The sequence below is a fragment of the Etheostoma cragini genome, chromosome 15, assembly GCF_013103735.1.
Source record: "Etheostoma cragini isolate CJK2018 chromosome 15, CSU_Ecrag_1.0, whole genome shotgun sequence".
NCBI classification, from domain to species: domain Eukaryota; kingdom Metazoa; phylum Chordata; class Actinopteri; order Perciformes; family Percidae; genus Etheostoma; species Etheostoma cragini.
In genome coordinates this window covers 3,293,945-3,307,771 of record NC_048421.1, presented here as the reverse complement: position 1 = coordinate 3,307,771, position 13,827 = coordinate 3,293,945, and the positions used below count along the sequence as shown (strand labels likewise).

Here is a 13,827-nt window from a genome sequence, read left to right as displayed (position 1 = left end):
GTCAGTAGGTTTTGATGTATCCAACAACAACCCACAACACAAAGCAGTAGATTTACAAGCTATTCTCTGCTTCTCAATGTAGTGAAGGACATGTGGCTACTACTGAGTGACTCATTGTGTCAATGAGTCAAATTCTTCTTAACTCTATGAGATATATCGGTGACAAGCCTTCATGGCAACACACAATTTAAGAAACAACCCTGACAATATTTTTGCATTGTTATCAATATCGCAAGGGCCAGCTTTGAGTGGAAACCATTGGGTGAAAGCGCCCTCTAGTGCTCAAAGACTAGCATACAGACGTTATACATAGATCTCTCTCTATAGGCGAAGCGAGACTACTTTCTAAAGAACCTTTCATGACTAGTAAAAAAAGTTTCTACTTTCCATTGAGAGAGGAAATCTGGTGTGATGTGGTAATACTGAATGTGGGACTTTTTTTTAACTCCTTCTTCTTTCTTGGCTGCCGATTGGTTGGTTGAGGTTGACCGAGGGTGGAGGATCTGAGCGTGCCAAGGTGTGCGTAAAAGGAGAACCTGTGCGCTCCGGTGGCGCCCACGCACTCTGACACCCCGCCGCTTCATTTCTTCACTCCTCACACGCCTCTGGATCTGAATGGGACGTAGAGGACGCTTTCCTTGGTCTTATTTTCAAAACCGATTTAAGGAGGGTCACGACATGAGCGGTAAGCCAACATTTAAAAAGGTGGCGCGCTGTGTACCAGTTTTTTTATGCTCACATTAGTTTGAAATGTTCTTCTGGGACACTATTGACAGATTTAATGCTGGTATATCAATCATCATTAACTACTCATTAAATAGCAGCAAGGCGGTGGCATATAGCTTGTTAGTCTACCGGTGGGCTGTCCGGGTTCTGGTTTGTGTCAACACAATGAAATAAACTTATCTCTCTGCAGCACACAGTCCATACAATAATCTACCACATTGTGTAAAATCCCGTGTAGTATGTCCACTGTGCATGTATCAACTGGATTGATCCTTTTTTCTTCAGATGTAAGCCACCCAGTGACACTCATGGTTATTAGTCATGTGATTATTATAGGCTACATTAAATATATTTATGGCAACTAGATTGAAATTATCTACTGTTTTTTGTATCCATTCTCAGTTCATGTCATTTCAAAACAGCACAATAAAACTATTACAGTAGGTTTTCTCTCAAGTTAAATACATATATATTTCATATATAGCAAAGCACACAAAACTTCACGCAGAGTTTAAACATGGCCTTTAAGCTGGAGAGAGGGCGCCTGTTGCAGCCCACTCATTCATCTCTGCACTCATTAGTGCATGTATAGTACCTGACCATGTGTGTGTATTACAGGCCTGTGTTAAAAAAGCAGTTTGAATTGTAATTTTGGCATTGGGGATCAATAAAGGATAGAGAATTATTACAAATTATAACCATTATTAGTCTGTTCTTATCAGCAGATAGTTGTCATTATTTGCTTTTAAATGATTTCCCTTGAATGATAAGCAAAACGTCTATTTGCAGTGAAGATTAATTTTTTTTAATTAATTTTCTTTGGAACATGGAAACCTTGGGTTCAGTGGAAGAGGATGGTAGATACAGGATTTCAATTTCAACACAGTGTATTTTTACCAGTTTGTGTGTAAAAAAGGAGGAGCCAAATGGGAATCACATGAGAACAATGTCTAAGTAGAAATGTTTTTGGGTGATGCCTGAGATACCAGAGCATTCAAGCCTGCCTCGACCTGCCCGTTAGCTCAGAGAGGTCTGATGAGCTGCAGAGCAGCTGGCGCCTCACTCCCATCACTGGTAAACAACACTGAGGGCATATAGGCTACATATAAAGACATTTCATGATTGTTTTTTTCTCTAATTGAACCTACAAAGACCATCACAGCTTATCAGAGCCTAGATGTACATACAGGATTTTCAGACTGCAGTGAACTAAGAAAGAAGTTGGTTGTGATTGTGATTTTAAACCCCATTGGTCAACCCTCCTGTTGTCCTCGGGTCAAAAACATCGAAAGGCGCAGAAGAAGTCTGAGAAAGTGAAACAAAAACTAAAAATTGCTAAAAATATAACAAAAGTCACTAGTTAAAACATTGGGGAAAACCTTCAAAACTATTGAGAAATGTGAAACAAATGTTGAAAAACAGTGACAAAAACATCGGGAAAAACAACAAAAGTGTCCAAAAAGACAACCAAAATGTTGAAAAAAAATTTGAAAAATTAAATTTTGACCCCAAAAAACTAAAAGTTGCACAACAACGGTAAAATAACCCATGGGTTAAACCAACAGTAATAAGACATGGGATTCTGCCTGTAGAATCAACACAGCTTTGGGAGACTTGTGTTCTTATAGTGTGCCTTGTTCAGAAAATATCTAACTGGATTCAGATATAAAACTTTTCCTCCCTTGCATCACTGATAAGAGAAACAAAAATTCTGTTTTTAACAAAAAATAAGTAAGTGTCAGTATATTTTTAGCTGCTTTTTAACAAACTCCTGTATTGAGTTAGTCACTTTCTCCCACTGTGTCCTCCACAGTGTGAAGTGAATGGGACTGAGAAAGCCTTTGTCTGCTGTCCCCTGCTGTGTTTTTAGGTGTGCGATATGAGTCACCCCAGTATTTTCATTCCTGCGCTCTGAGACCCAAAGCGTCCTGACCCCTGTAGTTCACAACCCTCGGAACAGCAGACTCTTAGCTCCATGGGAATGAAACCACTGCTGCTGTTAGATGAACTCACATGTTTGTAAAATATAAGTTCTTGCTCATTCATGCAAACTCTTATTGGCTTCCATCTATTCAAAGTGTCCTCTCATGTGAGATTTGACACCATATGTGCTTTCCGTGGTGTAAATGGCTTCAAGGTAAATGCTCATCTGTCAGACTGGTATTTTGTCAGGAGTAAATCCCCCTCAGCATTCCTTGGAAGACTTCCAGTAAGGAGCTCTATCTCATTATTTCACCATGCAACAGATAAACCCGTAATCTCATTAAGAATGACTTCTATTATTTAGCCAGTCAGTGTTGGACAAAAAGTGTCATTATGACATCAGATTTAGTTAAAACCGCAATTAGGTGAATAATAAATGATGTCATGTTTGCATCTTATGTCTTCTCTTTACATTGAAAAGCAGACAGACTGTGATTGTTTAAAAAAAACACGTAGCAACATGCTGCAATGACCCACTTCTATGGTTGATAGACGCAGATTAGCACTGTCAGACAAAAACTAATTCCTATGGAATCCTCCTGGAAACGATGCTCAGTCTAGAACGGGACGTTAGACCCATCTGATCATCTGTGTTATGTAAAAGAGACCTCCGTCTGAAGTAGCAACACATTTCTGGAGCATTGGTGGGAATCACCAGAGGCCTCAGGATATACTATCATCACGACATTTATTTCACAGTATGATATTATCGCGATTTTAAACATATTGCAAAGTGCTGCGACATATTTCAATGTATCACTTTTTTTCCCCAACTTCTAATTTTTCCCAATTTCAAATGATGTCCCCAAAAGGAAACTTTGTCAACATCTGTTTTATCTAAAAAGATACATTTCTCTGTCTGTTTATCTCACTTCAAATGTATTGCTGCAAAAATGGGATTGTCAAGCAAACAAACTGACCACCGCATATATAATAAAAGGTTGATACTTGGCATCTGAGTATCAATATCATATTGCCACTGATAATAATATAATACTAAGAAGATTTTACCACAATTCTGGAGTCACTTCATTTTTGCAAGATTTTTTTTTTAAATGGACAAAATGTCCGTCTTCTTGTCACTGTTAGTGCACAATCCTTTTTTCAAATTTCCTGAACTGCTTGTAAATGTTCTGTCCCTTGCAGGTGTCACAGTTTGGGCGGAGGAAGGGGACGTAGCTCAGGAGGAGGTCCGATCTTCTCCCCCGTGGTCTGAGGAGCGCTGTGAAGAGCTTTGGGATCGGGTGGAGGGGGTTCGGCACAAGCTCACACGTATCCTCAACCCGGCCAAACTCACCCCGTATCTGCGGCAGTGTAAAGTCATCGATGAACAGGATGAAGACGAGGTGCTCAACTCCACACAGTACCCAGTGCGCATCAGCAAGGCCGGTGAGAAGAGGACACATTTCATTTGAAAACATCAAATCTGTTTTAAGTTCTGTTCAGTTCAGAGTCCATAGTTCTTTATTGTCCCTTAAGGGGGAATGTGATCTGTAACATATTAACAAGGCATAAAACATCTAACAACAGATTGATTAAGAAACAATTTGTCACTTAAAAAGGGAACAGTATCAAACAAAATCTGTGGGATCGTCTGGAAAAGTGATATTTAAAAGTGTCACTGAGAAGCCCCAAAGGGCCACTAATAAAAAAACTGTGCATTCCAGAGTTGTGCCAGTTAACGATTAAAGCTAAATCCACAAGAATCAAAAGTAAAAACACAAAAACATACTGGTACATACCTGTTTGTTTTTGCCTTAGAGAGCCTGTGTCTCCGCCCAGAGGGAAGAATGGGTGGTCAGATCTTGATCAAATTGACCGTACCTTCTGCAAAACTTGTCTGTCAAAGATCTTTGTCAGAGAGAGCTGCTTCTTTCGTCGTATCTGCATACTTTTGTTGGTGCCGATTTACTGAAATGGAAACATGGAAACACATGCTGCCTTATTAGAAAATCTAATTGAGAAGAAAAACAACACACAAACATCTGCGTCGTCGTGACAAAGAATAATTGCATTTTCTTGCATTACAGATTTGTTGTCTGGCATTTTTTCCTTTTATGAGACAGCTGACAGGAAACATTGGAAGATAGACTGGTGCAATATGTCTTTACTAACATAAGTCAATACAAATGGCTTCACGATTGTTTGAGAAGCTTTGAAAACGGCTAGCAGTACAGTACACGCAGTATGGTTCATTTGTAAAACTCCCAAAGAAGAAACATTATGTGTGAGTGATTGTGCAGCAGGTTGTCGAAGAGTAACAGCTGGGTAAAGATAAATGTTGCTGTGAGAAACAAGCAGGAACAAAGGAGAGAGTAAGATGAAAGACAAGGCTAAGTAAAGGGGAGTTGAACAGACAGAATAAGGAGTGAAAGAAGATAAAGATAAAGGGGAGATGTTGCAAGTAAAGACAGGATGAAGATGGGCACCTGAGCACCCAGTTCATATCACTGCTGTTCCTTTGCCAGTGAGTTATGTCATGTTAGAGCCATGCATTCATCATGGTCATGTTTAAAATACTTAGCTAACTACAGTAGGCTATACATGGCGATAACATCGTAGAGGAAGCGTCTTTGTGGTTAGACGGTGTTAACTCAATATAACAGTTTACGGAACCAAACTCATTTTTAACTAATTCCACATTGTTGCAGTTTTGTTCAGATTTCAATTCCCGTTTCTGTTTGTTGAACAGGTCGTTTGCTGGACATCCTGCGTGGTCAGGGCCCCCGAGGGCTTCAAGCCTTCATGGAATCACTGGAGTTTTACCACCCAGACCAGTACACGCAGCTGACCGGAGAACAGGCCACACAGCGATGCTCCCTCATACTGGGTAAGCAGGGTTGCTCTGCACGTTGAGAAGGGTGGATGTGTGGACACCCCACGTGGACTTCCCTTTGCTGCATGTCATTCCCCTTCTCTCTCCCCTTTCATGTGTAAGCTGTCATGTCACATATAAAGGCATAAAATACCAACAAAAATATCTTTTAAAAATATGTGAATGGCATGTTAAATTTTCCTTTGAATATGGCCTCTTAAACCTTAGGAACTATTTAATCAGACATAGATAGATGCAGATGTTTGCAGGATTTTTCTCTGTTATGACTACAGAAGTATTTCAGTGAATACATGTCATGATTTAGTTTGACTGGAATATATAAAATACAACTGTTTTATTGGTTTCTTTTTAGACACTACATTGAATTTGATCCCAATATCTCAGGGAAAAAACGCGAAGTTTAGGAGTTTTCGGACTTTTCAGTTCTACATATTTTGATGTTCCTCTGTTCTGTTGTGACAATAAAATAAATTGTTATCATATTATTTTAGTGAGAACTCATAAATAACTACAAATAACTAATGTTAGGTTAATCTGTTTATGTTTTGTAACATGTTTCTGGATTATTTTTTTTAAATATATATCGGCATATCGGATTTTTAAATAACCAAATATCCGCATTGATATTGGGCTTTAAAAATCAGTCGGGCTATAAAGGAAAGGTATTTAGACATTTGGCACTAATAGTGTAGAGTCTAGATTTTAATTTCTGCAGCTTCTCTGCTTTCGCAAAGTATACACAAAGTGCATATTTGTCACATAGTCAGACACAGGAGACAAATATTCATACACAGACATTAAAAGAAGCCTCTCTGACTGTCTGCGTTAGAGTTTACCTTCTCCATACATTAACCAAGAGTCCCCATGACTTATGACCTCCACCTGTCTTTACTCCCCAGATGAGGAAGGTCCGGAGGGATTGACCCAGTTTCTGCTGCTGGAGGTGCGTAAACTTCGAGAGCAGCTTCGAAACACCCGCTTGTGCGAGCGCCGCCTGTCTCAGCGCTGCCGCATGGCGGAGGAGGAGCGTAACCGCGCCGAACGTAAAGCTCAGGAGCTACGTCAGGACAAACTGCAGCTAGAGAGGTCTGTCTTGCACAGTTTGTTCCTCTTAGTTTGCACCCTGCTGTGATCAGGATGTGAAAAAAAAAATTTTGACCCAGAGAATGATATTCACTAAATTGTACGATATGAGCCATGGAAGAAACTTTTTTCTGACCGTTGAGCCAGGTCATTTTTAGTGTTGATGGCGTCAAAGGGGTAGTGGGAGTATTTTATTACCTGCGATAAATATTAACGTGAACTAAGTTCTGCATTTTTGCTGCTTTCAGTATTGTGTTTAAATACAACAAATTGCTTGTTAAATTTTAAACACATAAAAGGAAATCATTTTTAAAAAAATTTTAAAAGACAAACTATCTCTGTATGAGTGTCTCAGCTGATCAATGATTGTTTCAAACAATCTGATACCAAAGGGACGAGGACCGTAAACATACACTTTGTTTCATTATCATTGAATAAAGACCTCTTGCAATTTAGAGACTGGGATTCTATTCAAGAAGATGTATATATCTGCTGTGTGACTGTAACTTTAATGTTGCAGAAAGCACTGGGTTTACCTTGTGTGGCACAAAACAATGAATCAGTGCCAAAAAGTAAGTGAATGTGTGCTCTGGATGATTTGTGTTCTGAAGGTTGCGTCAGGACTGGGAGTCGGCCAGTCGAGAGCTGGGCAAGCTGAAGGACAGGCACCTGGAGCAGGCTGTGAAGTACGCCAGAGCCCTGGAGGAGCAAGGCATGGCCTCCAGCCGTGAGAGAGAACTACTGAGGCAGGTCGGTCGTTTAGGAGCAACTTAAGTTAAAACAGAAACTGTACAGTTTCTTAATATGGTTTTAATTAACCATGGAAGGTTTTAAGACAGTGAATGTTTTTCCCCACATCCAAGTTTTAAAATTTAAAGATTTCACAATCAAAATACTTTATTAAGCACACAACGGGGGAAATTCCCAATGTCATGAAGTTCACAGTTATTGAAATATTGTCGAACACCAATGGCTTATTTGCTTAAAGGGTGACAAAGTAGGGTACCCCAACAAAATTTAGCCTAGGCTACTGTATAAAATTAAGTTTACAAACTAGGCCTGATGGAGGAAAATGAATGGCGGAAGCTTAAAGGAGAATTCTGGTGCAAAATGAACCTGGGGGTTAATAACACAAGGGTACCGAGTCTACCGTTCTCTGGGATATGTTGTCATGCTAATTGAATGTGACCAGTTTTAGGGCAAATGCCTAATTAGCTTATTGCGCTAGTCGTCGGGGCACACCAAAGTAATAAGAAATAGCTATTTCTATACCACTAACAAGGCTCAAAATAGCATATTTAAACAGTTTAGATTTAAACAAATCCATGAAATAATAAACCTCTCTCATTACAAACAATAACAGAAGATGAAAATCATTTCAAAAACGTTTTAGCTATCTATGGTTTTTTGATTGCTAACGTTAGCTCAAAACGTCATTCAACTGACAGCCTTTGTTGTGTTTGATGCTAACTTGTGGCAAGCAGTAAACAAACTTCATTAAGTAGGTCCATTTTTACTGTATTGACATTACAGAAGTCTCTCGTTAGCATCTTGTAGGCTACTTGTCGCAAAGTGCCGCATGCGCAACTCACATCTTCACTAGTAGTGACACCATTCGGTGCCCGGGCAGGCGCCATCTTGGGAAAACAACAATGAACGCAGTATAACCAGTAACATAGCTCAAGCACGTCTTTATACTTACAAAGTTCTCAAAGCTTGGGTTTACATGTAGGGACCCTCATTATGCTACCGTGGAAGTGTGGTGCTATTTTGAGCCTTGTTAGTGGTATAGATATAGCTATTTCTTATTACTTTTGTGTGCCCCGACAACTAGCGTTATAAGCTAATTAGGGGGTTGCCCTTAAACTGGTCACATTCGATTAGCATGAAGAAATATTTTAGAAAACGGTTGACTCTGTACCCATGTGTTATGAACCCCTAGGTTCATTTTGCACCAGAATTGTCCTTTAACTGTGTGGTTACCTTACATTTAATACGTTTTTTTCTAATGTATAAATGAAATGTTTTTTTTTTCAAAATTAGGCTTTTAAGATGGGTCATTACTTACCTCCAACCACATTCTTCAGCCGACCCTGACTCTAAAAGCAGCTTCTCGTCTCACGCCCCCCAATAGTTTCCCCTTGTTGCTCTTAACTTTAAGGCGCAGTATAAGAGGCTCTATTTGGGCCATGATGACCATTCTATTTAACACTAGAGTCTGTTCACCAAATATACTGTTTGCTGCATAATCATGGAGGGACAGGGAGAGCTATTTTAAGTGTTTGATAAACTTAGCCTAAGGAAAAAAAGAAAGTTTTGTTTGATGGCATGATAAGGCAGCAAACAACAGTGCCCAAGTGAAACTGCACACAGCTGCAACCTAGTAACTGAAGTGAGTCATGTGTGCAGATGTTATCAGACGCCCTTATTTTAGTTTGTGCGCTGTCACAACATGTTGACCATTCCACTGAGGTATGTGTTGAGAGTGATAGCCAACTGCATTAATTCCACAATGGTCTTGTTACCTTACAGTATGTGCAGTGTGCCTGCTAAAATTGAAATGTAGTATAATAAACATGTTGGTTTACCGTTCCTTTTACTCCCAAGTACTTGATTCCTAGAATAAAAATGAACATATTACAAAATTAAATTCCTACCATTATTGTAGATCAGGGGTCTTCAACGTTTTCCAGGCCAAGGACCCCCAAATTGATGGCGAGATGGAGCGGGGACCCCCTAATTATATATATTGTATAAAATTGTGTTATATCAAACTGGTCCTATAGGGCCATGTGTAAATGTACCTTGTTATTGTGCATTCAACACTAAGATACTCAAATAATACACAGGTTCATATATTCATGTTTTTATTTTAAACATGTGCGAGGCACAGTGAGGAGAAAAACTTTCGCGACCCCCATGCAGTACCTCCGCGGACCAACTAGGGGTCGCGGACCCCCTGTTGAAGACCCCTGTTGTAGATAATAAACAGCCCTTTGGCCAGATCATTGTATATGTTTGACAACAGCATATTAAAGGCCTGGTGTGGAAAGTTTCAAGCCTGTATTTAAAAAATGCTTAAAGTTTGTCTTTATGGCTGCTTTGCTTATTCTACCTACAGGTAGAGGAGCTGAAGTCCAGGCTGACAGAGGCAGAAACACATACAATCAATACTCCAGGAAGCAAGAGGCTGGCAAAAAGAAACAGTTTGCCCTCTAATGGAGTAAATGGTTCTCCACCCGCTTTACCAGAAAAGCCGCAGCGCCACACTGAAGTTCAGAAAGCGGAGAACACAGGGACTCAGATGAAGGTCTCAAGTCCTAACACTGGAGTCGTAGTATGTTTTCAAATCTACAATGTTTATCATCTGAAAGGGGCCTTTATAACTGTATCTGTTTGTGTCCGAATCTTTAAAGATGGGGTGTTACTGTTGTTTCAGGCTCTAATGGACATCCTGAAGCAGGACCGCAGGGAGGCTGCAGACCAGAGACAGGAGCTGTGTGATGTCATTACCCGACTACAGGGGGAGCTACAGAGCACCGAGGAGCACTGGGAGAAGGTGAATAGTAGGGCTGCTGGGATGAATCCATTTATCCATTAGTTGTCAACTTTTAAATTATTCGGCAACTATTTTAAAGATTGTTTAATTGGTTTGAGTAATTTTTTTATACGTTTTTCTGATCCCAGCTTCTTAAATGTGAATATTTTCTAGTTTGTTCACTTTACACTCTGAGGTAGTAAACTGAATATCTTTGAGTTGTGGACAAACACAAGACATTTGAGGACGTCGTCTTGATCAACATTTTTCACCAGTTTTAGACACTTTCTAGACCAAACAACTAATCCATTAATTGACTATGAAAAGTATCAGTTAGTTGCTGCCCTAGTAAACAGACTCACAAATAATCTTTAAGATTATGATTTTTTTTTACTGGATACAGTTGCTGAAAGGTTTACTGCCAAAGCCCATGGTTTGTTTCTTCATTGCCTTTTTAGATAGAGGTCAAAATGGTTAACTGTGTTTGTAGGTGGAGTCGCAGTGCGAACAGCTACAGCTGAAGGTGAGGACTCTCCAGCTGGACTGGGAGACAGAACAGAAGAGGAGTGTGTCCTACTTCAACCAGATCATGGAGCTGGAAAAGGAGAGAGACCAGGTCAGTGTGAATGAAGGCCAACCAAGTCTCTGACCAACATACTAAATTAACTAAATTAAATGTATGTTTTTAAGTGTGTTGAATTATGTGGACTGTAGTCCTTAGCCATAACGTTACATTTCCGGGACTGATCCGCTGCTGCCGGAAATTCAGCCGGATTTCATTCTTCTCGGCCAGATTTACGATACCTTCCTTTTCCTTTTGTGTTGTGATTCTAAACTCCGGTGGATTTCTGAGGACTCTGTTTAACTGCTCCTCAGGTCTCTGCAGGGTAAATCCACACAGCTAGCTAGACTATCTGTCCAATCAGAGTTTTCTGTTGCACAAGTAAAACAACCCTTTAGCTGTTCACACATGTTTCATCGAAACAAGTTCTCTCCCGAGGCTGTTTAGCAGCGGCACCGCAGCTCTGTCCGCCGCTTAGCGCATCCCATGACAATTGTGATTGGTTTAAAGAGTGGATCACAAGAGGGGATCACATAATGAAGTACACTAAACATACTGAGTGCATCAAGGCCCATCTGTACTTAGTGGTGTTATAGTGTAATAGCATCCCTTACTAGGGTGAACTGTTTTTACACCATGCAAAACTTCTTTTCTCTTTCTTTTTTTGGCCACTTTGAGTGTGTAAAAAGCACTATATAACTTCCATTTATTATTATTTTTTCATATACTTTTCCCCCCCAGGCTCTGCGTAGTCGAGACAGCCTGCAGTTGGAGTACACCGACTGTCTGCTGGATAAGAACCGTCTGCGTAAACGCATTGCGGAGCTGCAGGCCAACGTGGAGCAGCAGCAAAGGGAGCTGGAGAGAGAGAGGGAGAGGAGCCGCGAGCTAATAGAGCAGAGTAGCCTGTGTCTGAACTGTGTAAGTTAAACACAGGAGCACAGTGCGTTAGCAGTGCAACACTGTCTTCCCACAGCAACCACAGATCATGTGATACAGTATGTCCCGCATGTACCCACAGTCCCACCTGTCCCTGTGCAGTGAGGACCAGTGCTACGGCCCCTGCTGTTCCCTCGGCCTGGACCTGAGACCCCAGGCCGGTGGCACCCGGCTGCTGCTACAAAAGGTCTGAAAAAAACAGATTGTACTCACATTCACAATCACAGCAGATCCATCACCCTAGTTGTGATTTAAATCCGAATTACTAAGAATCTGATGCTGTTTATGTACTTTATAGGGATAATTCCTATGGGACATAACTGTCGTAGACACTGCCACATGTTTTCAAATGTTCTGACGGTATGCGAGGAATGTAGCTTTTGGACTGAAAAGTACAATTTTGACTAATGATCTTATTATTATCTTAAGTATGATACATTGTTGTAGATTCTTATGAAAATCTATAAGTGTGTCAGTACCTGCAAAATACCTCTTACTAACTGGGAGATCATACTACATTTACTCATCTTCTCTGTGCCACAGAAGCCCTCAAGTGGCCAAGCCAATGAAAACTTGGAGGGTAAGTTGTGTGCAATGACAGCAGGAAGATGATTCTCAACTTTTGCACAGTAAAAAAAGTACTTTGTTTACCTTATAACGTGTATATATACTCATGTTCATTCAAATATTTTTTCTGCTTCTTCACAGATTGTCGTTCCAACTCCGAGGACAATCTCCTTTTATCAGTGAGTATAGCGGCTCTGCTCCTTAACAAAAGAGAATGAGAATGAAAGAGTCAGAATCACTTTTTTTTTTTACTTGCTAGACTCAGACAGACGACAACGAAAAAGAAATAAATCGGCTCTCCACATTCCCCTTTCCTCCGTGTATGAACTCCATCAACCGACGATTCAACACAGAGTGAGTTAATTAGCCCCACAAAACATTACCTATTTTCAGCCTGCTCTACCTAATATCTTCCCTTAAAACAACATCTCATTACCTTTATTATTTTTTTTAACATCTTTTTTTCCGTTTTAAAGAAGGTTTGACTTGGAATCCTCGTGGGGCAGTGATGAGAACGATAACATTACAGGTATTATAAGTAGAAAAAAAAACTAAATGAATCATTTGGCATCAAAGTACGATAAAACAAACCAAAGTTCTGGTTTTGCTTCCTTTGCACTTACATTGTGAACATGAGTGATGAGGCTCTCTGGTGTTTTCAGGTGAGCAGAGTGAACCTTCTTTGTGGGATTCCTGTATGTCGCTACACTCTCATCTCTTCCCCCCCGACCTGGTCAACCTGCCTGCAGTCTCTCCATGCCAACCCAACCCTTGTGCTCCCAGGTAGGCACAGCATCACGGCTTTTGAGACCTGTGAATGTTAACCCTCTGATGTCCAAGGGCATTTCCACTTATCTTCTTTAATTTACCTTTTTCAGGTATTAGCATATAATGAATCCCCATGTGTTTCACAACAAAATGTTGAGAACAAACTCAGTTTTCTTTATAGTGATGCCCACATTTATTCTAGAGCAATGTGTTAAGTGATGATTCGACAATTAAGCTGAAACGTTTCATGTTGGCTTTCATAAACGTCCTCAAATCTCTTGAATTGGTGGAAAAAAAAACCTTAACTTATGATGGGTTGTACAAATTGTTTTGATGCTTGAAATGAGTTTACCAAAGTCTTGGGTTATTTAAATGATTAAAATAGTAGATAAATGTCTGAGATGAAATTTTGTAGTCCATTGCTATCTTTTTGAGTAGGAGTTTGTCAAACCGGTGTGTCTTGTGATGCTTTCTGTTTATAATAACCAATGATGCCACTGCTCGCAGCAACGTGTAACACCTTCATAAATAAAGGTCTTAACATACAAACTGCAGCATAAAACATTTTGGGGGATTTATTTTACAAATGTGTTGTGTTAATATTGGCCCACGAATCATGATCTCAATTTGTTTGTGAACAATCTATCTCATTAAACCTTAATGATTGGGTTTACCGTGTTGAAAGGGTTTAATAGGTAGGTCATGGCGGCGGTAGTGGGTGCCGCTGGTGGAGGCTCAGTTTGCCCACGTACAAAACCGGCAATCTACAAAACTGATAACGGGAAGGTGATAGTGGAAGATGAACTCTTAAACTTTATTGTGGTT

At 40.1% G+C, this 13,827-nt stretch overlaps 1 protein-coding gene across 2 annotated transcripts in view; it reads left to right on the top strand.

Moving 5' to 3' along the window:
• Window positions 1-457: 457 nt before the first annotated feature.
• The window catches only part of zmp:0000000896 (caspase recruitment domain-containing protein 10), an 18,865-nt gene continuing 5,495 nt past the window's right edge, over window positions 458-13,827 (top strand). For both annotated transcript variants that reach the window (XM_034893218.1, XM_034893217.1), the window contains exons 1-15: window positions 458-685; window positions 3,856-4,098; window positions 5,402-5,539; window positions 6,445-6,631; window positions 7,240-7,378; window positions 9,750-9,965; window positions 10,068-10,187; window positions 10,657-10,782; window positions 11,470-11,649; window positions 11,750-11,854; window positions 12,211-12,247; window positions 12,376-12,413; window positions 12,494-12,588; window positions 12,714-12,763; window positions 12,897-13,017. In XM_034893218.1, the coding sequence (XP_034749109.1) occupies window positions 616-685; window positions 3,856-4,098; window positions 5,402-5,539; window positions 6,445-6,631; window positions 7,240-7,378; window positions 9,750-9,965; window positions 10,068-10,187; window positions 10,657-10,782; window positions 11,470-11,649; window positions 11,750-11,854; window positions 12,211-12,247; window positions 12,376-12,413; window positions 12,494-12,588; window positions 12,714-12,763; window positions 12,897-13,017 (1,865 nt within the window). In that variant the 5' untranslated portion in view covers window positions 458-615. The remainder of the gene's footprint in view (window positions 686-3,855; window positions 4,099-5,401; window positions 5,540-6,444; window positions 6,632-7,239; window positions 7,379-9,749; window positions 9,966-10,067; window positions 10,188-10,656; window positions 10,783-11,469; window positions 11,650-11,749; window positions 11,855-12,210; window positions 12,248-12,375; window positions 12,414-12,493; window positions 12,589-12,713; window positions 12,764-12,896; window positions 13,018-13,827) is intronic.